The 26,026-nt window shown below is 47.6% G+C and overlaps 1 protein-coding gene across 1 annotated transcript; it reads left to right on the forward strand.

Annotated features, from left to right (window-relative positions):
• Nucleotides 1–13,087: 13,087 nt before the first annotated feature.
• Nucleotides 13,088–14,562, forward strand: LOC147967761 (uncharacterized). Its single transcript, XM_087523240.1, has 2 exons — nt 13,088–13,811; nt 14,492–14,562. Exons 1-2 carry the CDS (start codon nt 13,088–13,090, stop codon nt 14,560–14,562), a joined length of 795 nt encoding a protein of 264 aa, XP_087379366.1.
• Nucleotides 14,563–26,026: the final 11,464 nt, after the last annotated feature.

The raw sequence follows: 26,026 nt of genomic DNA on the forward strand, positions 1-26,026 counted from the left end.
CACCCACGAAGGGTCCACGAAGAAGCAACCACCCACAAAGGGTCCACGAAGAAGCAACCTTGTCTATCCCACCATGGCCATCGCCCACGAAGGACTTGCCTCACTAGCGGTAGATCTTCATGAAGTAGGCGATCTCCTTGCCCTTACAAACTCCTTGGTTCAACTCCACAATCTTGTCGGAGGCTCCCAAGTGACACCTAGCCAATCTAGGAGACACCACTCTCCAAGAAGTAACAAATGGTGTGTAGGTAATGAACTCCTTGCTCTTGTGCTTCAAATGATAGTCTCCCCAACACTCAACTCTCTCTCATAGGATTTGGATTTGGTGGAAATAAGATTTGAGTGGAAAGCAACTTGGGAAGGCTAGAGATCAAGATTCATATGGTAGGAATGGAATGTCTTGGTCTCAACACATGAGTAGGTGGTTCTCTCTCAGAACAAATGAGTTGGAATGATGTGTGTGTTCTGATGGCTCTCTCACTGAATGAGAAAGAGGTGGAGGGGTATATATAGCCTCCACACAAAATCCAACCGTTACACAGTTTTCCAATCTCGGTGGGACCGAATAAATAAACTCGGTCTGACCAAAGTAGTAAACCTAGTGACCGTTAGGAATTTCGTTGGGACTGACATGCAACTCGGTAGGACTGATTCGGTTAGGGTTTGGGCATAACATAATCTCGGTGAGACCGATTACACAAACTCGGTGAGACCGAATTTGGTAATTAGCTAACCAGAGAGTTGGTCAGGAAAACTCGGTGGGACCGATTTGCTCTTTCGGTGAGACCGAGTGGAACTCGGTGAGACCGAAAAGTTACAAAGGGGAAACACTGAGTTTACATTGCAATCTCGGTGGGACCGATTCGCTCTTTCGGTGTGACCGAAAAGTTACGAAAGGGAAACAGAGAGTTCGCAACCCCATCTCGGTGGGACCGAGAACCTTATCGGTAGAACCGAATTGCTAGGGTTTGGCAGTGGCTAATGACAAGTGAAACTCGGTGGCGCCAGATAGGAAGAATCGGTAGGACCGAGTTTGGCTTAGAGTTTAGGTCATATGTGGATATGGGAAAGTAGTTGAGGATTTTGGAGCATATCATTAAGCACATGAAGCAAGAGGCTCATTAAGCAACACGTCATCCCTCCTTGATAGTATTGGCTTTTCCTATGGACTCAATGTGATCTTGGATCACTAAAATATAAAATGAAGAGTCTTGAGCTTTTGAGCTTGAGCCAATCCATTTTCCTTAGCATTTTGAGGGTTCCACTTTCATATCCATGCCATGCCAATCATTGAGCTTTCCTGAAATAATCATCTTGGAGTAGCATTAGCTCAATGAGCTATATGTTGTTATGAATTACCAAAACCACCTAGGGATAGTTGCACTTTCACGGGGCGATGCCAACAGGACGGGCCACGACATCGGAATAATCAAGGACGTCCACCGGCACCTGCACAACCCTAACATATCAGCAAGCACACTGCAAATAATCAAAAACCACAACTATGGTAATAAGCCATTATTTTTTACCTTGTGCAGCTCACCGGGGGATCTCATCCCTCCGTGGGCCATCTCCTCGCCCTCGATGGGGGCCATCACCTTGCTAGGGGAATACTGCTTCTCAACGGCGACTATCTCCTCAAACTCGGTCTTGAGCCTCACATAGGTGGCAATCAGAGTTCCTGGGGTAGGCATGGTGGGGCCCTTACTGTTCTTCCAACTTCCTTTGAGGAGTTCGTCCGCCAACGTCCTCAACTCTTTGGCCAGTGCTTGTTTCTTGGAGTTCTTCGTTTCCATGGGTTGGCCCGCCAACATGGTCAACTCGTTGGTCGGTGCTCGCTTCCTGGAGATCGCTGTCTCCAGTGGGTTGTCCGTCGGCAACTCTTTGCCTAGTGCTCCAGGATCCATCAATGAACTGACAAACAAAAAGCAATCGAAAGAAAACCACAATCGCAATGAAAACGGGAAAAGAATAGGATGTGAGAATCGGTCGGTGCTTCGCAAAAAGAAGATTCTTGGAATGAAAATATAGTAGCATAACTGATTCGCCCACCTTTCCTTCGTCGGTACAGAAGAAAAATGGCAGAAGTGAGTAGCCTGGAGTGAGGTTTTCTTCAAGAAAGGGAAGAAAGGGCTTGAACGAGCATTCCCGTGAAATGATGGTTGCTTCGTCCAGTCCAACTTGGAGGCCGCCTTACCACTGCTGCTAAAGGTGTGGGTTTTGTGATATGACGGGTCATGACGGCCACACCGGGGTTACAGGTGAGTCTCGACTGTAGCACCTCGCTGTGATTTGGTGGATGGCACGCGGGCCCGGATGCTTTGAAATGTCCCTCAATATTGTGCACCGCGACCAAGGCGGAGAGGAAAACGAGAGAACTACGTAATTAATGCATGATTTTAATTAGGGTAGTTTTGTAAAGTACGAGATACATTCCTCCAATCGCAAAATGCCTTGGTTCATGATATTTGAGATTTGAGCCCTATAAACCGGAAGGGAGGGAGTACTACACACGGTGTAGTCTAGTCACTCGTTGAAATCTCTAGAAAGGCAAATACTCCTTTCCGGTTACAGGGCTATACTACTCCCTCCATCTAGGTGTGTAAGTCATCTTAGGAAAACCAAATAGTCCCAAAACACTTTGGCGCGGTGCATTAACTTCTACCTTGTTTCTTGTTTCTTGACATATCAACCAATAAGAGATGAGAGCTGTGCATGCTTTTAATGACTTGCAATGGCTAGTTCATTTCATGCAATGCTATTAATTAGTAAATAAACATTGGTGACCCTAGGAGGAAACGGTGCTAAGCGCGTGGACCTATGCAGAATGAGTATCAACCAATGGATAATGGAGTTTAATTGTTAAACAATAGCAATTTTTTCTCCAAGGAACCGCACCACGCAAGCATTCGCAACTGCCACGTTCGGGTTGTGCTTGGCTCTTCGCCTCTTCGAGAAGACGAACAATGATGTTACTCCTACTTCTACAGTATCGAATCCACTGCTACATGTCCGTCCACCTCGTGTGGGAGGGATAGCGTGTAGCGAAAGCTTCTACTTACTGCTCCTGCCTTTGCGTCTATGACAGGTGGGCCCAACAGGTGGTTGGCCCTCTTGTCATGCAGCAAAAGGCAAGTGCAGTTAAGGCACCGGAGCTCAGTCCGCGAGGGAGAGGGCGTTGTAGTAATCAAATTTCTCGGTCTTGTACGAGTTGATGCGACACATCAAAGAACTGCACTCGATATAAGTCTTTTTACACATTTCAAATGGGCTACTTCGTATGTAGGAGTAGACATATTCTGCTTCTTATGTAGTCACTTGTTGCAATCTCTAAAAGGACTTATATTTGGAAACGGAGGGATTACAACGCATGCATGCATGCCGTCACTTTCCTTTTGATACTTGCATGTGTTGATTTGATGCACCTTGCTAAATTTTGACTATAAATTTAACTAACTAAATTTTCATGCAGGTCACAAAAAATTACGGGGCTGTTTGGATTGTGACTATGTTTGTCTTATGTTGCCACATTATTTTTCCCACACTTGCCACACTTGCCTAACCTGAGTTGCTCAAATTGTTAGACACACTTTGGCTTGCCTAAGGGAATCTTGCCACAATTTTTGTGTCTATGACATGTGGGGTTCACTGCTAATAAAAAAATTCTTGTCTTAGGTGTGGCTAATAAAAAAGACTTATATTTAGGAACGGAGGGTGTAGAAAATATAAATAATAATGCATGTTGGGGCAACCCACGTTTCCGCTAATTTTAGCTGTGGGCTTGTTCACAATTTTTACGAGGGGGTGGTTGTTCATTTAATGGAGGGATTTGTAGTACCAGACTTGAACGATACAAAGTGTGAACTGGCACACCGTAACACCACTTGGAACAAGCGGGTAGCTATCTCAAAAAACAATCAACAACTAAAAAACCGTGACCTGACATGTAGTAGTACACAATTTTAAACGATTGTTTTGATGGAGTGAAAAAGGAAAACTACCCCACTACGTATATATAGGCCGGAGCCTCCACGCTTGCTTGCTAGGGTTGCTCTATTCACACACTCTCATCCTCTCCAGATTTAAACAAGATAGGGGTAGTAACACTGTCTTTCTTCCTTCAAAAAACACTGGCTTTCTATCCTCACCGCTGGTTACAAATCCAGACGTATCCCCCTCCGCCGGTGAAGGGGAGGAGGGGCAGTGTTTAGGCCGTCGTCGACAACGAGGGAGGTGACCCACTGCTTGCCGCACCATTATCTCTAGCCGAGCGCCGGCGCGGGAGGTCCTCCGTTCCCTTCATCGTTGCCTGTGGGCGGATCCGGCCTCCCGCCGCCCACCTATCCACATCCCGACGACCTTCAGGTATATCTTCATTCGAAACCGCCTTAGCTCTACTTCCCCAGCTCGCTACGTCGCTGCATGTGCACCATTTTTTACCTCTCAGCCCCTCTCAATCGGATGGTCCAACGTCACATATTTTTTTCTTCTATTGTTAGAGGTAAAGCTAGTTCATGGAGTCGAATCTTGTAGTACTTGTTTCAAACAAGAAATAAAGTGGGGGTGGGGGAATTTAGTATGTACATCGGACTTGGTACAAACAGGAAGGAAAGCGGGTGAAAGTAGTATCGACTGGTCATCCAACCGGTCTCTTGGTCGAAAAGGGAAATATAGGGGTAACTTTGTACATAGTGGTATGACCAGGACTAGATTTGCTATCCACACATAGGAGTAGGTGGCTAGAGTGAACAAAAATGGGACCAACCCAGATATGTTTCTTGGATGTTTGTTTCTCGGGGCAACAAACTATGAACCACCACTTTATGCCCCTGTTTACGTACATGGCGCTGGACTGCTGGTGCACCCACTGTTCTTAATCTAATGTCCCTCGTAAAAATGAAGCCATGCCACTGTTATAAGCCATGACAAGTTTAGCCAAATGTTTTTTCCTGCAATTGTTTGAGACTCTGACTGTTTCCTCTGTGCCTTTTTGTGCAAACAGGGATATCCAATTCACCTGGTTGCTGTTGTGACCTTTTGGTGCACTGCACAAAACTCTTCTTAAAAGAAGTGACTTTTGTGTTGTTTAACTGGAATGTCGGAATGGAACAGTTGGTTCATTTTGGTGGAACTGCACAAAGGGAGATCTGTGTTCCAATCCTCATCATCCATATTTGCGCCATAACCTTCCTTTAGGTAAGAATGATATTTAATGCATGTGTTCATCTCTATTTTCCGACTGCCATGAGAAAATAATGTTGTTTTTTACTAGTACACTTGTACTCCCTCACTGTCAAAACCAATTCTGAATTAGAAGGCCAATCATGTACTTGGTTTCACAAACTGGTGAGGAGAAAGAGAAACAGAGCATGAAGAGGAAGAAGAAGAAGAATAAACAGTGCCAAGGCGATCTTGCTGAAGCCAGAGGCCTCAGTCGAGGCCATTCAAGGGCTCCGGTAACGACTACCTTACATGTGAGACGATCCTCCAGGGAGCCCTTCCACTTCTGCTGTCTCACTTAATTAATTAAGAGTACTTAAGTACCACTAATTTATTACTGCCTAATTTTCTTGTTGGATTTAAACAAATCTTTAGTAGGACGCTATGCTGAATCATGTACGTGTGTATGTTTGTCCACTACTAGGAAAAGGCCTGTAGATGATATGGCCACTAATGGCGCACCAGAAATGTGGTGCGCCACTACTATATACTAATGGTGCACCATGAGTTGGTGCGCCATTAGTGTGGTAGACACTAATGGCACACCGGACACACGGTGCGCCACTAGTAACAATTTTTTTTTCAAAAATACTAATGGCGCACCGGGGCACAGTGCGCCATTACTAGTTTAACTAGTAATGGCGCACCTGCCACACAGTGCGCCACTACTATATTTTTTTTGCAAAACTACTAATGGCGCACCGCAAGCTGGTGCGCCATTAGTAACCAGGGTTACTAATGGCGCATTTGTGGGTGGTGCGCCATTAGTAACCTGGGACCAGCTAGATATTTTGGGCAGCCACACCTACACACTCACTTTCCCCACTTCATTCTCTCCACCTCCTCCTCCAAGCTTGTGTCGGCTGCCTCCTCCTCCTCACCTCGTTTGCACCATAGATTCATCAAAATTAAGTGGTTAAATTACCTTTTTTTGATAGGTAAGTAAGGGGAAAGCTATCTTTATGTTGTAGATCTACTTTTTTTCACCCTCCAACAACGTGCACATGCACTTTTTATGGCCTAGCTAGATCTATGTATGTTTGTGGTGTTGCATATGTTTGTGGTGTTGCATATATGTTTGTGTTTGCAGGTACCGGTATTTGAAATGCGATAGTTTCCAATATTTTGCTGGAATGTTGATTCATTTTCGTTTCGGCGAGAATTTTGGCACTATGCATTCTTTTTTGTCCTATTTTTAGGGAAAGTCATGCCAAATTTTTTCTTGGTTCTAAAATATCGTTTTGCTCTACCCCGCAGGCGACCATGGTCCACACGATGACCAAAGGCATCGTGAATAGGTTTTTGAGCTCCGCTGAGGCCGAGATGCTTCAAAAGAACGAGACAGAGATAAGATGTCTGTGTCGAAGATGCAAGCTGAAAAGCCTTATTGCGGACCCGGATTCCAGGCAGGTGCAGGACCACCTGCTCTTGCGTGGTTTCATGGATGGCTATCGGTGGCAAGGTGATCAAGATGACTATGAAGTCGTCCATGGGGGCCGGGCAAGAAATGAGGAAGGGCAGCAAGACAACCACCGCGGCGAGGGCGGGCGAGAAGACGAAGAATCTCTAGGACATGATGATGACGGTGATGCTATACACAGTCATCATGTAGAAGATGCCGGACATGATGATGAGGAAGATCAAGACGAAGGGCATGATCATGAAGATGAAGATGCCGGAGCAGACGGCGATGGAGGCTGGGTGCAGGACCCTCATATTCAAGAGCTGCTTCTCAAGCAGACGGATAACGCAAGAGCTGCCGCCCGAGAGAAAGCCAAGCTAGATCAACTGGAGATAGACGTGGTTACTCCATTGTATGAAGGATGCAGGCCCGAGGGTATCCGCCTAAAAGTAATGCTCATGGATCTGGAGATGAAGGTAAAACACAAAATGACCGACGCATGCTTCGACGAGAACATGCCATTCTGGCACGAACGTCTTCCAAAGGGGAACAAGTGCCCGACCAGTTTCGAGCAGGCGAAGAAAATCGTGTGTCCTCTGGATTTACCGCACGTGAAATACCATGTGTGCATGAACAATTGCATCATTTATCGGGATGAGCACGCGGAGTCTACCATATGTCCGGTGTGCGGCGTCACTCGATACAAGAAGAGGAAGAAAGCTCCTTGAAAAGTGGTGTGGTACTTTCCGATCACTCCTCGTCTGCAGCGGTATTTCGCGGACCCTAAGGTAGCAAAGCTCCTGCGTTGGCACGCGGATAGGGAGGAGAAGAAGCGAGAAGATGACGGGAATGATCCGGAGATAAATAAAAAAGACAAGATGCTGAGTCACCCTAAGGATGCGAGCCAGTGGCAAGCGTTGAACTTCGAAGACCCGGAATTTGGGAACGATCCAAGGAACATCGTGCTGGGCGCGAGCACCGATGGTGTCAATCCGTTGGGCAACCAGAGAAGCACACATAGCACATGGCCTGTGTTTGTGTGGATGTACAACCTTCCCCCCTGGTTGTGCATGAAGAGGAAGTACATTCACATGAGTATGCTAATTGAAGGGCCAAAACAACCAGGGAACGACATCAATCTGTATCTAGGGCTGCTGAAAGAGGAGCTAGACACGCTGTGGAAAACGCCAGCCAATACGTGGGACGCCGCAGAGAAAGAATATTTCCCTATGAGAGCCGCACTGCTCACGACGGTGCACGACTATCTCGGTTACGGATATCTCGCGGGGCAGGTGGTCCACGGATTTTCTGGATGCCTCAGGTGCATGGATGACACAACGTATCGCCAGCTAGATAGAGATCCCGGGTCTTCGAAAACCGTGTTCATGGGACATCGAAGGTGGCTTCGCGACGATGACCCGTGGAGAAAACGCAAGGATCTGTTCGATGGTGAAACCGAACCCCGAAGACACCCGTGTACGAGGAGCGGCGAGGAAATAGACGAGCTGTTGAAAAATTGGAAAGATTGCCCACTGCCGGGAAAGAAGCAAAAGGCGCCAGAGCCGGGAAAGAAGCGAAAGGCGCCAGAGCCGCTGCTGAAGGTATGGAAAATGAGGTCTATTTTCTGGGACTTGCCGTACTGGAAGATCCACCGTGTGCCTCACAGCCTTGATGTTATGCATATCACGAAGAACGTGTGCGAGAGTGTGCTTGGTACCCTGCTCAACATGCCAGAGAGGACCAAAGATGGGCCGAAAGCAAGGGCAGACTTGAAATCAATGGGCATCAGGGAGGAGCTTCACGCTAATGATGATGATGATGAGGCGAAGCAGGACACACAAAGTCGTCGCAAAGGCAAAAAGGCCTAGAAGACCGGAAATGACTACCCTCCCACGTGCTTCACTCTAAGTCAGGAGGAGATCGAGCAGTTTTTCACCTGCCTCGTAGGAGTAAAACTTCCTTACGGTTACGCGGGGAAGATAAGCAGATACCTAGACCCAGCGAAGCAGAAGTTCAGCGGGATGAAGTCTCACGACTGTCACGTGCTGATGACGCAGATACTTCCAGTTGCAATCCGTGGGATCATGTACGCGCACGTCCGTGAAATGCTATTTGGCCTATGCAACTTTTTCGATGTCATCTCTCGGAAGTCGGCTGGCGTGAGGCAACTCAGAAGGCTACAGGAAGTGATCGTGGTGATACTATGCGAGCTTGAGATGTACTTCCCGCCCGCATTCTTTGACGTTATGGTGCATCTTCTGGTCCATATCATGGAGGATATCATCCAAGTCGGGCCGACGTTCCTGCACAACATGATGCCGTTCGAAAGGATGAATGGTGTCATCAAAGGATACGTTCGCAACATGTCACATCTAGAGGGAAGCATAGCTAGGGGTTTTCTGACCGAAGAGTGCATCTCCAACTGCACAAATTATCTAGGCATCGAGAACCTCATTGGTCTGCCCGTCAACAGGCACCTTGACAGGCTCGCTGGATGGGGTCACCGCGAGGGTCGCCGCGAAATGCATGTCGACTCTGAGGGTCGACTCGCTGATTTTGAAAGAGCAAACCTAGTCACGCTACAACACATAGACGTGGTCGATCCTTGGGTGGTAGAGCACAAAACCTTTATTGAGAAGACGTACAATGGTCGAGGCCAACAGAGGACGGACGGAGATATAATCAAAGATCACAACTCATGTTTCACGCGTTGGTTCAAGCAGAAGCTTCTGTTGTACCCTTTACATGAGGATTCTTCCGCGGAAGAACAACTCAAATTTGCCTTGTCACAGGGCGCCGAGCACAACCTGATGACCTATGAGGCGTACGATATCAACGGCTACACATTCCACACCGAGGACAAGGACATGAAGAGCACGCGATGGTTATCAGAACTCTGGGGTAATGATGGAATCCTACACCGGTAACGATAAGGACAGATACTATGGAAGGATCGAGGAGATCTGGGAGCTGAGCTACGCTGGAGAGAAGGTCCCGATGTTCTGTGTCAGATGGGCCAAGAGCGTCCTAAAAGAAGACCGGTATTTCACCACCATGGTTATACCCGAAGCCAAATCCAAGACCGCGGGAACAAACTTCACCGCGAAAAATGAGCCATGGATACTGGCTTCCCAAGTGGACCAATGCTTCTTCATTACCGACCCGTCAAAGCCCGGTCGTGTTGTTGTAAGGAGAGCCAAAACGAAGATCATCGGAATGGATGGAGTCGCCAATGAGCAAGACTTCGACAAGTACGGCGATCCGAAGATGGAACATGACGGCGACGATGAAGTAGCAGCATACACCACAAGAAGAAGCAGGACCACCCTACCTAAAGGACGTCCGTTCCACAGAAGAATTCCATTTGCGAAAAAGAAGGGCAAGAAGAATGTGAACAGATAGCTTGCTAGCTAAGACTGATTGTATTTAAATTGTAGCCTTCATCTCTTGATTGTACTTCATGGGCACTTTTTGAACTCGTGAATATTTTTAAATTTCATGGGCACTTTTTGAATTCATGAAAAAATATTGAATATTCACGAGGACACTCGATCTCGATCCCCCTCCGTCTCGATCGCTATCCCCCTCGCCAGATCCCCCTCGCCGCCGAGCACCCCCCGCACCCTCCCCCGCTCCACCACCGCCGATGACCCCCGCACCCTCCCCCGCTCCACCGTCACAAATGAATGCAACTAAAAATCCAAAAAAAAAAGAAATTTGATTATATTTTCAAATAACAAATTTGATGATATTTTCAAATAACAAATTTGATGATATTTTTTATATTCATAAATATTTTCAAATAACAAATCTGATGATATTTTTTAAAAAATTATTATTGTTTTTATAAAAATTTATTACTGTTTCATATTCATATTCATTTTCTAAAAAATTATTAGATGGAACAAAAAATAATAATAATAAAATTTACTTATGGCGCACCGCTGGCTGGTGCGCCATTGCTATCTAAAAAAAGATTACTTATGGCGCACCGTCCCGGTGGTACGCCATTGCCATCAAAAAAACATTCTAATGCTGCACCGCCAGGGGGTGCGCCATTAGTAATCTTCCCCCCTATAGCTAGTCGCCCGATCCCTTCATCCCTCCCTCGCCAGATCCACTCCCCCCTCGCATACTTCTCCACCGCAAAGTTCGTCCGACCCACTACGCCGCCGCCGCTGCCCCGACCCACTACGCCGCAGCCGCCCACGCGCCCCTGCCGCCTCCCTCTCCCCATCCTCCCCTTCCTCCCCCACTGACCCCACCCCGACGCGTCTCCGTCTCCACGTCGCCAACTGCATATTCCCCGGCACCCACGTGGAACAGATCGGAGGAGACACAGAGACATGTGAGAGGAGAGGAGGAGCCCGCCGCCTCCTCGACGCGTGCCGCCGGATCTTCAACGCCTAGCCGCTGCCGGAGCTTCAGCGCCTCGACGCGTGCCACTCGTCGTCGACCTGCCCCGCAGCCGCCACAACCTCCACATCGTCGTCATCGAGGCCGGGACGCCAGGTGAGAGGCCCTCTCCATGTCCCCAACATCTTACTTGTCTTCGCTACTGTCTAACCTCTCCATGTACCTTTTTTATCAGTGACAATTTGTCTGAATATTATCTTAAAATTGCAAGTGTTTGTCTGTTTGAAATCAGTCTGTATGTGTGTTTTCAGTTTGACAGCAAAAACAAAATTCTGCCATACGCCACAACAACATGAAGCAATGAACTTGGCTTTCAGAACAACATCCATCATATACAAAAGATTATATAATATGCACTAGAGTCTTTCTAGTTAGTCAAACTGATTTTGACATATTCTAAGACATAAATTGAAGTTTAACATGTCCAAAAGACAGCTACAGCCACTAGATGTTTGACATCATCTTCACCTATCCAAAAGACAAAGCTACAGCCATTTCTTCATGTCCAAACACACAGGTTTTAACATGATGTTTCACATCAACTCCGACGTCCCCGAAACCACCCTCCCAAACCACCAAACTAGGCGCCAAGGGGTGTTTTGCCCGGTTTAAGCAGGTTCAGGGGATTAAGTAGTTCGAAATCAAGTCCAGGGGGTGATGTGGTCTAAATGTGAGAGTTCAGTGGGGTATATACATGTAACTCAAAAATCTATCTGTATGTGCCCATGTGTTACTGACAAAAATGCATTTTCTGAATTTTTGCTGTCAAAAACTGTATGTGCAATCTCCAGAACAATTATGCTTATGCTTTTCTCTGAAATTCTACTGAGTAAAACTGAATTTTTGCTGTGAAAAACTACATATAACATCTCCAGAACAAACTGATGCCTAATAGTGATGAAAACTAATTTTTTGTTGCCAAAACTGCATACACAAAAGATTGGGGGACTGGGATTCAAACCAATGATCTTATGGATTTGCAGTATCATGGATTTGCAATTCATGCCATATATGCTTATGGACTTATTGCCAAGATAATGAAATACAAGTTGCTATTCTTGTAGTGGAATAAATAATTATATTGCTCATTTGCAATTCAGTAGAACTAAACCCATGTTTTAATGCGTAGTTGCATTTAAGGAGGAAATCATTATCTGCCATCTTCTTGGAGAGTGGATCAGTTATTTTGAACATCAACATGAGTAGTCATTACCTCACAGTTAGTTAGCGCGGCTGGATTTTCTTCTTATTAAAAGCTTCAACTTCAAAGTATAGTTTTACAAGCTTCTGCAACTTTTTCTTAAAAGCTCCAGCTATACATTTTATCACTTGTTCTTTTCTCAGAATATGGAACCTATTTGTGCAATCTGACCTATCTCTCCTTCTTTTTGCCAGCATTGTTGTATGCTCCTATGAAGATCCAAATGTATCATCATAATGTAGGTGCTGTGTTGTGTGATTCTTCATGCTAAGAACTTTAGCTTTTTCAACTTGCTGGACTATATGTTCATTGGTACTACTTGCGATGCTGCTGCTGTACTACTTGGGAATTTTGTCAACTTGTGATGCTGCTGCTGTACCCCGAGAGGCCCTTGAGTTTGCCGGAATGTCGATTAACTTCCGTCCTGGCAAATATGGGTACTCCATATGTCCTATTTTCAGCAAAGGTCATGCTGAAATTTTCTGTGAATTTTAGCATGACTTTGCTAAAAATCGGACATATGGGGTACTTGCTACTAATGCATGGGCTGGGGTATTTTAGTACTTAATTAAGTAGGATCAACTGCCTCTTGTGTTATGCATGGGCCTCAGCGTCGACAAACCCTAAATAATAAAACCTTGTCTTTTAGGGTGCCTCGGTGTCGATAAAAAACTAAATGATGAAAGCTTAGGCTTTTAGGGTGCCTCGGCGTCGACAAACCCTAAATGATAAAAGCTTAGCTTTTAGGATGCCTCGGTGTCGACAAAACCTAAATGATGAGACCATGATCTTGTTCCTTGACAATAACCAACTTTTTGACCAAACTTCTTTCCTATATAGAGCGAAACATGGCCCACAACGCTGAGGCCGGCGGTTCGGGCGGCAAGCAATTCTGGGAGCTGTCCCAGGAGATGGAGGAAGAACCTCACCGCTATGAGGACGCCGCGGAAGACACCGATCCTGACTACACAACCCCTAGTGGCGTCGGGGATGACACTACTGATGGTGCCGCCGAGGATGCCACCACTGATGATGGCAGCGCATGCACAGATGGCAGCCAACCGAAGAGGCAACGGAAGGACCGGCGCCCGAACATGCTCCGCACCGTCAAGGAGGAATTTAGTCAAGTGAACTCCGAAGGGCATCCAACGGCACCCAAAGAATTAGTCAAGGGGTACTCGCTTCAGCTCGGGTGCATTCTCCGGAGCACCGTCTCTATCAACACCGAGAACCTAAGGCATAGGGACCGAGGGAATTTGTGCAACCTCCTCTTCACAAAGCTGCACAAACAATACAAATTCCCCGCTGACTTTGTAAACACATGCCTCTCAATGAATAAAGTGAACAGTGCCGCTCTCATGACGATGAGCACGGCCCTGTCTACTTGGAGAAGCGCGGTGAAGAGAATGATTGACAAAGGTGATAGTTATGAGAAGATCAAGGCGAAAAATCCTTCGATCGGCGAAGACGACTACAAGGAGTGTAAGATCAAGTGCGAGAGCAGCGCAACCTCCGAATCAAGTAAGTGGGGGAAAGAAATGCGGGAGTTGAACTTAGGGGAACACAAACTCGGTCCCGGTGGTTATAGAGTGGCGGAGCCTATATGGGACAAGGAGGACGTGGAGCGTGCCGAGCAAGTTCTACCGCCCCGCTTTGAGAAATACCGTGACAAGCAGACCAGGAACTATGTCAGGTCCCGGTAACAAAGGAGCTTACCACGGATCCGAAGACCAGGGCGCTTGAGCTTGTTCTAGTAAGGAATACACCCGCGCGTAATTAGCTCCATATGGTTGCATTCTAATTAATCAAGCCAAATTTCTAAATGGTTCACATTCCTTCCGCAGGAGACTGAAAGCAGTAGCGCGGGGTCGGCTCAGAGCACCCCTTGGGATAGCACTCTAAATAGGGCGTTGAACGTAATGAAAAACAAGGATAAGCTCAGTAAGCCATCGTCAGCTGGTCGTGTGGCCGACAAAGGCTTGTCCACAAAATGGTCGTCATACTATAACGTTGGTGGGCGAAAGGAGAGAAAGACTAGCTTGGAAAGCGAGTTGCGCGAGGTTCAAGAACTCAAGGCACAAGTGGCGCGGATTCCGGAGATTGTCCAAGATCAAGTGCAACAACAACTGGGATCGACGCTCACCGGCATTATGCCTAGCTTGATTCATGGGCTGGCGATGTGGATTGCGGGCGGCCAACAGGGGCCGCCCCCGATTCCTAGCTTGACGGCCAGCAACTCACACAACGCGTAGGCGGCGCCATTGGTGTCTCCGGCAGAGGCGACATTGGTGTCTCCAACGCCGGCACGGGCATTGGAGCTTAATGCACCCGGGTGTACGCCGGCCGGCACCACGGCAGCAAGCGGCCCCTTCGTCAATTCCATGCCCGCCGTTGGCGGTGCCTCGACATTAGCTGAGCTCAACGCCATCATCACGGTAACTAATTAAGCCTCTCGGCCGAGGACTTCATCTCCTTGCCTTTGACTGCGCATCCCTGACGCCCTACATGTTTTCGCAGGGCGCCGCCGACGTTCTGTGCACTCTCCTGCACTTCATGAACGACGAGTTGGTCGATGTCGCCAAGGGCAGAATCGTTCAACCGGGCAACCCCGTGTTCCATGGTAATCCGATGCCACACACCGTGTATAGGGTTCAACTGGTTCGGGTGCTGCCAAGCTGCAACGAGTTGTTACCTCCGATTCGACCCGCCGGGGCCGACGAAGATGATGTGATGACCCTCAGCGCCTGCCTAAGCTGGCCCCTGCTTTGGCCGAAGAGAAAAATTCGTTTGGGGGCGGGGGACACCACCCCAAAGACAACGCCGCCAGTCGTGCCGGCGCCATGCCATGGCAAGACCGCCGCAACGCTACCGGACATGCCGGACATCCCTATGGCACAGGATCCGAACATGCATATGGCACACGATCTGGACGACGACGACAACGACGACGGTACATTTACCAACGTCGATAAGTACTGTGCCGAACATGGGTACGATGACGAATTCTTGGGGCCTCCTTCTCAAGAACCCAACCCTATAAAAGCGTTGTCTGGCGTTCAGTTCTCAGGAGACGCCTCCAGCTGCCGACTTCACCGAGCCTTAGATAACCGAGGTGCGAAATATTATCATCCCCAACACACTCAAGAGGGCGGTCTGTGAGCAGAACTCGGTCCCATTACAGCAGAAGAAGAAGGGACGGAAAAGAAAGAGTAACAAGGGTGCGAGCCAGCCAGCACCGAGTATGATCCGTGCTCAGGACGGGCCACCTTCACCTAAGGATATCTCGAGGAGGGTGCATGTGGCGGGTAGGCCTATGCTACCGACTAATATGCTCAATGCTGTAATCGGTGCTATGCGGAGTCTGCATGACAGTGTTCTTTCTTTGGAGAAGCGGCGTCTCAGAGAGAATGACGTGGCATACCTGGTTTTCGTGGCCAAGGTGCCAGAGCGCAAGGGCTTTGTGGATAACTCCATCGGGGGTACGATCGTCCTACGGTTTGATGACATCTTCGCTATGTTTAACCTTTATCCGCTGCACTACACCTTCGTTCGGCTATTTTCGCTGAATATGGAGATGTGGATCATTAGAGACAAGACCCCGGACATCATGATAGTCGACCCCTTCTACATGTGTGCCAAGATCTTGGGCAGCGCTGGGGACCGGCAAGTCACGAGTTCTTACCTCGAAGGCGTTATTCTGGCAAACCCAGATAAGGATAACTTCCTCGTGCCTTACTTTCCCGAGTAAGTCGTCCCCTCAACCGCCCCGTAACATATGATTTCTTCGATTTCGATCGTTTTTTTCTAACATTTCGTGTTTTGTGCAGTGACACACATTGCACACTCATCCTCTTAAGCCCGAAATATTCCATGGCCACGTATTTCGACTCGGATCGTCAGTCGAAGAAAGACTACACAAATATCAAGAAAGTTCTTGATGATGTTCTCCCCGGCTACGCCAAATCTGGAAGCACCTTCACCAGGCCAGTTCGTAAGTACGGCAAGCACGTGTTCTCCCACAATATGACATTCTGCTGCATCAAGCAGCCACCTGGCGGTCAGAAGGATGCCCACTACGCCCTCCATCACATGCGGGCGATCATACGGGACCATAATCACATTCTGCTACCAAATAATCTCAAAGATTGGGCCGCGAGATTGTCGGCAATCCAGGACGCGGACATCAGACAAGAATTCTTTCGCATCCAGTCGGACTTTGTGGAAATCATCCATCAAGATGTCCTTCGTACCTCGGGGCAGTTCAACCTCAGATATCAACCGTCCAACAGTGAGATAGACACAGCGCTACAAATGCAGGCTGACACCGCCCGCGATTTCATGACCATCACGAGAGACGGCGGCTTCATCCACGCTCCGGTCCCTTGAGTCGAGTCGAAAGTAGTGATGCTATGTGTAGTTCCGAAACACCGATTGGCTCATGTTGTAATTAAACTTTAATTAACTTGTATGTCTCTTTGATTTGGACAGTCGTTCAACTTAGATGTAGTCGATGCTATTAATGTGTTGCTTTTCTCTTCCGATCCTTTTGTTGCATACATATATATTGCTTATGTATTGTCTGTGAATTGTTACTAACGTTTTGTTTGGCTAGTGCATAGAGATGTCGTCGTATGTCGTGTACAAGGGTAAGGTTCCCGGAGTCTATGACGACTAGGAGGAGTGTCGGAGACAGGTTCATCATTTCAGCGGTAACAGTTACAAAGGGTACACCACTAGGGCGGAGGCAGAAGTTATATACGCGCGCTATCTAGCGGGAGAGAGGAGGGAGTGTTGGAGGAACCGGATGAAGACCAGTTTCATCGCGATTATGCTCATCGTGATGACCGCAACTCTCATATATGTGATGGTAGTTTAGATGATCGATATCGATTGTAATGTGAAGAAAAACTCGCTACTCGCCGTTTCGAGACTTGTAATGTTCGAACTTGGTTCGGTATTTTAAATTCGGAGACTAATATGATGAATTGTATTCGGAGACTAATCTTCTATTGTATTCGATGAATCTGTTGTTGCTGTGTGGTGCTAGCTATATTCTGTCCAATAATATATTTTGTAACCTGTGAAAATATCAGAAAAGAAAAAAATCCCTAATATTCATACTAGTGGCGCACCACCACATAGTGCGCCATTAGTATGCCAGAGCACACTAAATGGCGCATCATCCACCAGTGCGCCATTAGTATGCCAAAGCACATGGGTAAATATGGCCCCCTGGGACGCATACTAATGGCGCACCAAGGGCTATACTAATGGCGCACTGCATGGTGTGCCATTACTATACCAGATACTAATGGCGCACCACAGGTGCGCCATTAGTAAAAAATACTAATGGCGCACCTGTAGTGTGCCATTAGTAGGCAAAACAGGTGCGCCACTAGTAGGCCTTTTCCTAGTAGTGGTCTATGGAGGTGAATCATGTGGTGAGGGAATATTATTAGTGTCATGACATAATAGTGCTATTGTTTTGCATGTCAATTTATTGCCATTGGTTCAATGAGGCAATGTTTTGCGTATTGTCCATCATGAATTTGATGCTACTATTTGAGTAATATGCTAATATCTTCATGTCCTTTCTCACTAAGCTAATGAAGGTTTCACCTTGTTCCTACTTGTGCAAACAGGGATCATGTTGTGCCAATCATACATTTTATTGGAACTACACAAGACAATACAATGAACTGTATCCCAGCCAGTGCTTTAACTCTGCTGGAAGTTCTTGATAATCTTTTGATATAATCTCAGCACTGGTAAACAAGAGTGATTTCAACCATACATTTGAACTGCACAAAAATATATACTATTGTGTGATTCCAGTGAGTGCTTTATCATCTCTTATGGGACTACATCAATAAGCTTTTTTCTCAGGTTGGTATGGGCCTAAGGCCTTCATCCATATTAGTCTGTTGTCATCTCTATTTGTATCGTGCTAGTGTCATGAGAAACTCCTTTATCTTAACACGTTAAAGTTTTGCAACCTATGATAAATGGCAATGCTTTGAGTGTTGAGTTGAGCTAATTGGCACTGATTAAATAAACTAATACCTCTCTTTAAGTAAGACTACTATGTTGCTAACTTTACCCATTAAGATAATGAGGGTGCTTCTATTTGTTAGTGTATGTTTCATCAACTAGTCCCACTATTACAATAATCTCACTCTCTCAATATATGTGCCAATGGGGATGCTCGATTTTGGTAGAACTGCATAAAAACTTTGGGTGCTTCATTGCCTCGACAGCTTCCGTCCTTTCCCATCAGTCGCTAATCTCCGCTTGCTTTCTTCCTTTGTTGTCAGTCGCTTGGCTTATCTCGGCTTCCAGTCAAAGGAAATAGTAATTGATATGCTACCTCACACAGGTTGGTACTGGTCTTTATCCTGATTATTGTGCTTGTCATATGTATTGGTAATTTGGTATTGTGCTACTGTTTGCCGATTTCATAAAGGAGTAATTTGGAGCCTGAACTCGCAGGCAAATCATTACATCGGGTGATTTCAGTAGAACTGCACAAAATGATCAGATGGACAGGTACTTATGATGCTGCTATGTACTCCAAAGTTCACTCAGACAAGAATCAATGTTGACAAGAAGTGCCTATATTCATTCGAGTATCAACCGGCGTCAACCAATTGTCAATCTCCAAGTATTAGGAGAGTGAACACCAAAAATATTGCTTGGTGCATAGCCCAGAAAAACGCAGTCCATTCTTTGGTCCCAACTTGTGCCTTTTGGTTATCGGCACATATGGTAGCGAACTATATGGCATGGAGTCTAAAGATTCCAGACAAGTTAGTTGACGCGTATATTCATCTGGCACTTAATCAGTCTGCACGCCAAGGATGCTCCATTTCAGTTGAAATGCACAAAAAATTTGGGTGGTTCATTTTCTCAACCGCCTCCGTTCTCGTCTGCAATGTAGAATTTTGGTGAGATACAGGACCAAGATGAGCCAATAAACTAGTTGGATGAAAGTAGTGGCCAAGTTGCTCAAACCTCCCTCGGCACGAGGCCACTATTTGAGGATAAACCTACAAGCAAAGTTCAGATTGTCCGTGCTGCCTCTTATGTACTCGAAAGTTTACTCGTACAAGAACTAATTTTAGCAAGAAGTACCTCCGATTGAACACCATTTACCAGTTTGTACCCAAGGTAATTAAAGTTCGTCCATGGATCGTATTGGCTGTGATCTCAATCATTTGGATGCATAAACATACTGAACATGTGTATATCTGAATCTTTTTGTGAATTATGTATGAATATTGTTGTGTGATCCATCAATCATTTGGATGCGTAGATATGCTGAGCTTGTGTATATATGAATCTTTTGAGTTGTTGATAGTGAATGTTGGCTATGAATATGAACGTTTCCTGTGAACCTGAGTTTGATGTGAATGTTTACCTTTTCTATTCTATTTGTGTGTGAACTTGTTAGTATGCCTACTGTGGGGTATAAAACGTAGGTCTCTTATAAAAGTAAAGTTGTGTCCAATTTATGTTTTCCCTTCTAACCACATTATATATACTAGCATAAGGGCCCGTGCGTTGCAACGGGAAAAAAATATGGCACACACTTACGTTCTATTCTTCTTTACCGGGTCTGTCATTACATGTGCTCCGGTGTAATAACATCATAAATTACCAAACTGCCTTAGGAGTTTTTGTCTCAAGCACCACAGTGAGAACGATTGACCATATGAGTATCACCAGCCTGAAGAAAGTTGTTGCTGTTATGACCGGCATGGCCAAGAGGATATATGATGCGCACTGACATCCAGCAACAACATTTCTCATGGTTTCGGTTTTATTTTCTGAACCACTGCTATATTTGATTATTTGGCACAAAAAAGTTGTAATTCTTTCATTCCAACTATGGCCAACATGGCTCATCATTCTTCCAAAAGTTGTCCCTTATGATATTTTTTTCAGAAAAAAGGAGTGCATTATCTCCTTGCTGTCGTCTAACTGAAGGAAACTGAATGTGAAAATTTAAGTGTATATAGACTGACCCACTCGGAGTGCATACAAAAATATTTTTATCCAAGTCGTCAGTGCCAACACTATACCTCCAATGTCCATCTGCATCTACATGGATAGGTCTAATCTTAAGCAAGAATGAAACTACCAAGCAAACTGAGATAACAGCATGTAGCCGACCCCGGGCAGGAGGTGGTCAGGGATCATCAGCAGAGAAACATGAAGTCGGCTGACGACCGCCGAGCATGGCCAGGCCCATCTCGCACTCGTGGCTGCTGTGGTGGCTCCCGGGCCTCTCCGTGGCTCCTCCACTCCGAGTCCACAGCCTGACCTCGGCATTTCGCCTCCATCCTCCTCCGTCCTCTGTCCCGCGTGCTCCTCCACACCTCCCTCTCCAAGCCGACGGATCCGACCTTCCCCTCGCTGGATCCGGTCCACCACGAGCCTCAAGCCACCCTGCCGCCGCGCTCGTGTCCATGTCGTGCGTGGTGTAGAGGTGGCCAGCATGTGGAACAGGCTGCGTCGCAGGCATCTGCGCGCTGCGCCTCCGCTTCCTCACCCCGGTGAGCGCCGGACTGAACAGCTTCACGCCGGACTGCCGTTTTATTGTACAATTTCCCTTTGTTCTCATTCTGTGTTTGTTGATTCAAGAGGCTCGTTGTTGATATGCAATTTTCCAGGTATATAAACTGGTAGACTTTCATGTAAGCAATCGAGGTGGGATTACTCCGAGTACATGTGTGAAAATCAGGTAAGGTACAGATACAGAAGCGTGCATGCAGGCCAAAACATGTGTGCAGGCCCAATAAGAGAATGTGGACGTGGACCAATTGGATGGACAAATTTTTTAGTACCGCCTCACAGCAATTGGACGGACTGTCGATCAAAACTAACGGAAAAAAACTGAAAGCGTAAATTCACGGAAAGAAGCGTATTGTGACGGTGAACCCAAAGAGTCAATATGTGCTTTATTATTAGGGAACGATTTATATAATTACTATTATCGTATATTTTATAGAGACTTATATATACATTATAAAAACATCCCACATGTTATTAACTTATAAAAGTAAATGTTTAACAGAAGTTGGCAAGGAAAATCCTGGTTATTTTTGACTCACAGGCAAGGAAAATCCTGGTGATTGCATACAAAAGCTTGCGAAGATTTTAAGGACCAATTTAATAATAACGCGCTCATTTTTATTTTGAGAAATAACTCGCTAATTTCTTAATTATATATATATAAAATGTGCCTCTCCGGTTTATTCTTTGATATTAATTGCTCCTTCTAACATAACATTATATATATAACGAGGCCACCTAATATGTGTATTTCAAGGAAGTGCAAATGGGCTGGAATTTCTTAGAAAATATAAATGGGCCTGATTGATGCGGAATTATTTGTTCACCCAGCCCAGCAAATGGACTGTACATTCTAGAAAACATGGGTTAAATATATGCCACATTTTTGCAGGCTGACATGTGGGCCAATAGGTCGAAGCCTACGCAGGGCGTTGTCAACTTGGTCAACAAATGATTGTGTCATCCACAGCCAGTGGATTTATATCCAATGGCCGGCATGCACCTTCAATCTCTCGTCTTCTTCCTCCAGCGTCGCCGGGACCGCCTGGTCCGGCCTCCGGCGGCTAGCGGCTCTGCTTACCACGCATCGCTGTGAAGCGCTACCCCACCGCTGGCCAGGCTATCCCTCCACCCCTCGACACCTCCTGTTATTCTCCACAGACTACAGCCCCACGCCGCAACAGAACCAGTTATAACCCTTCTTCTCCTCTCAATCTGCGACTCCACTGCCGCGTTTCCCATCTCCGAGTCGTTCCCGTCAGGGGCCTCGCCGTCGTCCACCACCTCGCTGCGTTCGGTGCGGAGTGGTCAACAAACGAGAGTCATCGGAAGAGGACTGTACATGGAGAGACTGATGGCTGGGACCCACGAGGTCCATGGTCGCACGCAAGGAAAGTTCCTCCTTATTAAGCTGAAAAATTGTTTCCTCCACCTGACAGCTGGGACCCACCGGCTGTATCTTCGCACGGAAGGAAGTGCCTCCTTGTTTTGCGAAAAAAATTATTCATCCCGTTGATAGCTGGGACCCGTTTGATTTGGTGACTGACTTGTGGGCCTACTAAGCGGACGTGTACGCACGGCTTTGTCAACTTAATCAACAAATGATTCTAGCAGCTGGACCGTTGGATGTTAATCCAACAGCCATGCTCCTTCTTCAACCTCTATTCTTGCTCCTGTCTCCCGTGGGCGGCACCGCGGCTGTGCTGCCGCGCACCCGAACCAGTGAAGTTTCCCACTCCTCTCCATCTGTGACTCCACTGCCCTGGCTTCCCCATCTCTGGGTCGTTCCACTCTGGGTGCGCTCGGCACGGTGTGGTCAACGTGGTCAACAACCGAGAGTCATAGGAAGATGAATGTACGTGAGAGGCTGACAGTGGGGACGCACCACGCCCATGGACGCATGCATGCAATGGAACGCGGCGAGGTCAGTGTGGTCAAGGAACGACTTCCATCGGAAGTATACTATACATGGAGAGTCTCAGCTGGGTCCACGGCCGCAGCAAGTAAGTGCCTCCTTATTACACGGAAAATAATGATTCCTCCAACTGACAGCAGGGACCCACTGGATAGGCCACCGTATTTTGTGAAAAAAATGTTTGCCCCCTGACTGATGGGACCCACCTGAGGGGCCACCATATTTTGCGAAAAAACGTTCCCCCCGCTGTTAGCTCAGACCCACCGGAAGTGCCTCCTTATTATGCACAAAAAATGAATACTCCCCCGGCTACCTGGGACCCACCTTGGTGGGAGGGTGACTTGTGGGCCTACTAAGTTGACGGGGACGAAGGGCTTTGTCAACTTAGTCAATATGAACGATTCTAGCTCCAGTGACCGTACGATGTCCGTCCAATGGCCGTAGTGCTTCTTCAACCTCTCGTCTTCTTGCTCCAGCCACCCAAAGCAGCGCCGGTCGCGCCACATGCTCCTGCCTCCCGTGGCTGGCTGTGCTGCCGCGGAGGCCTCACCGCCCCCTACTATTCCCACCGCTGGCCAGCCCCTGTGGCAACGGCAGCCTCACACCGCAGCCGAACCAGTGAACCCTCATACTCCTCTCCACGCGGGCTTCCACTCCCGCGTCTTCCCCGGCTCCGCGTCGTCCCCTTCCTAGGCCTCGTCGTCATCCACCGCCGTGGTGCTCTCCGCGCGGCATGGTCAACATGGTCAAGGAATGACTTACATCGAAAGAGTACTATACGTGGAGAGGCTGACAGCTGGGTCCACGGCCACAGCCCTGTTTTTTTGTGATTTGCTAAGTAAGTCGCTTTGTCAGGCCTGTTGGGCTGCAAATCTTTCAAGACGAGGAGAGCTTTCATTTGGCTGGCCGAGAAAATTGCCCATCAATAATGAGAAATGGGTTGTACATTTTTAAAACACATCAAACCAGCAATTTGTTTCAAATATCTTTTTTTCATTTCGAGATTTTAAATTACATTAATTTTTATGCGTGGAGAATTTGTTGGATTTTATATTGATATACATTTATTTTTAAAATCGGTTTGAATGTGAGTCGAAATTTCGGGATTAAAAACAGTTCGGACCGCACCGAAATATGCAAAATTTCGTATAATTTTTTAACCGTGGCCACAATATGGGCTGTAATGCTAACAAAAAGAATATGGGCTCCAAAAAACCTTAAGAATTAACAAATGGGCTGTTAATTATTAGAAATAATGGCAGATGGGATGTATGCTGTTTTCCACAGATTTGAGGCTTTCCTAAAAAAAGGTTGACGCACAAGCAGTGACTGTTGGATGTCCATCGAACGGCTGTCGTGCTTCTTCAATCTCTGCTCTTCCTGCTCCATCCGCTCAAAGAAGCGCTGGTGGGACTGCCTGCTCCCTCCTCCCCGTGGCTGGCTGTGCTGCCGCGCAGTCCTCACCGCCCCACCGTACTCCCATCGCTGGCCTAGCCATCCCTCTACTCACCCACACCTACCTGTTATTCTCCGGCGACGGCAGACGAACCAGTAAACCCTCGTAGAGTCGTACTCCCCTCCGCGTGGGAAACAACTACCGAGTCTTCCCTGCCTCCGTGTCGTTCCCTTCCTAGGCCTCACCGTCGTCCACCGCCCTGGTCCTCTCGGCATGGCCTGGTCAACGTGGTCAACAACCGACATGCATCTGAAGTGGATTGTACGTGGAGAGGCCGACAGTTGGGTCCACGGCCGCATGCATGGAAATGCCTCCTTATTACGCGCAAAATAATGATTCCTCCACCTCACATCAGGGACCCACCGAAAGGGCCTCTGTATTTCGCGAAAAAAACGTTACTGCCGCTGACAGCTCGGACCCATCAGCTATATCTTCGCACGCAAGGAAGTGCCTCCTTATTACGCACAAAAAAATGAATACTCCCCCTGTTAGCTGGGACACAGTATAGTGGCAGGCTGACTTGTGGGCCTACTAAGTTGATGGGGACGGAGTGCTTTGTCAACTTAGTCAATATGAATGATTCTAGCTCCAGTGACCGTACGACGTCCATCCAACGACCGTAGTGCTTCTTCAACCTCTGGTCTTCTTGCTCCAGCTGCCCAAACCAGCGCCGGTCGTGCCTCGTGGTCCTGCCTCCCGTGGCTGGCTGCGATGCGGCGGAGGCCTCACCGCCCCCTACTACTCCCACCGCTGGCCAGGTCATCCCTCTACTCACCCACACCCCCTGTTATTCTGCGGCAACGGCAGCCTCACACCGCAGTGAACCAGTGAACCCTCGTACTCCTCTACGCATGGGAATCCACTGCCGCGTCTTCCCCGGCTCTGCGTCGTCCCCTTCCTAGGCCTCACCCTCGTCCACCACCCTGGTGCTCTCGGCGCAGCGTGGTCAACGTGGTCAAGGAACGGCTTCCATCGGACGTGGACTGTACGTGGAGAGGCTGACAGCTGGGTCCACGGCCGCAGCAACGAAGTGCCTCCTTATTACGTGCAAAATAATTATTCCTCCACCTGACAGCAGGGACCCACCAGACGGGCCACCATATTTCGTGAAAAAAACGTTTGCCCCTGACTGCTGGGACCCACCAGCTACATCTTCGCACGCAAGGAAGTGCATCTGGGAAAAAAACGATTCGCCCCCTGACTGCTGGGACCCACCAGCTACATCTTCGCAGGCAAGGAAGTGCCCGACAGTCGGGACCCACCTGGTCGAAGCGTACGTAGCGTTGTCATTCTGGTCGTGAACGTGTACGTACATATATACTGGTGGATGTAGAGGCACACACGTGCCGTAGTAGAGGCGCATACGTGTCGTACTAGAGGCGCGCACGTAGCATGTACACGTACATACAGCGGCCAGGGTGCAAGAAAGAAAATACGGCCACGTATGTGTACATACGGGTGGGGTCTCGAACGCCTACTCACGCATACGTACGGCCAGGGCTCGTGTACCTGGCTGGGTCGGAACGGAGAAACAGCGTCGTCGTCGTGTTCATGGGGAGGGCAACGGAATGCGTCGTGTTCATGGTGAGGCAACGGAATGCGTCGTGTTCATCGGGAGGCAACGGAATGCGTGGGAGCCAACCGGCTGGGTCGGAACGGAATGCGTGGTCGTGTTCATCGGGAGGGCTTGGACGGAACAGGCAATGGAAACGAGGCCTGGCGTACCGCACAACGGAGGAAACGGCCTCGTGTTCGACCGGCCACATTCGAAACGGGATCCTGTTCATCGGGAGGGGTCTGGCGTACCGCAAAACGGACGAAACGGACCTCCTACGATCGAAA

Source organism: Triticum urartu, chromosome 5A, assembly GCF_056163025.1.
Source record: "Triticum urartu cultivar PI428250 chromosome 5A, HENAU_Tu73, whole genome shotgun sequence".
NCBI lineage: Eukaryota > Viridiplantae > Streptophyta > Magnoliopsida > Poales > Poaceae > Triticum > Triticum urartu.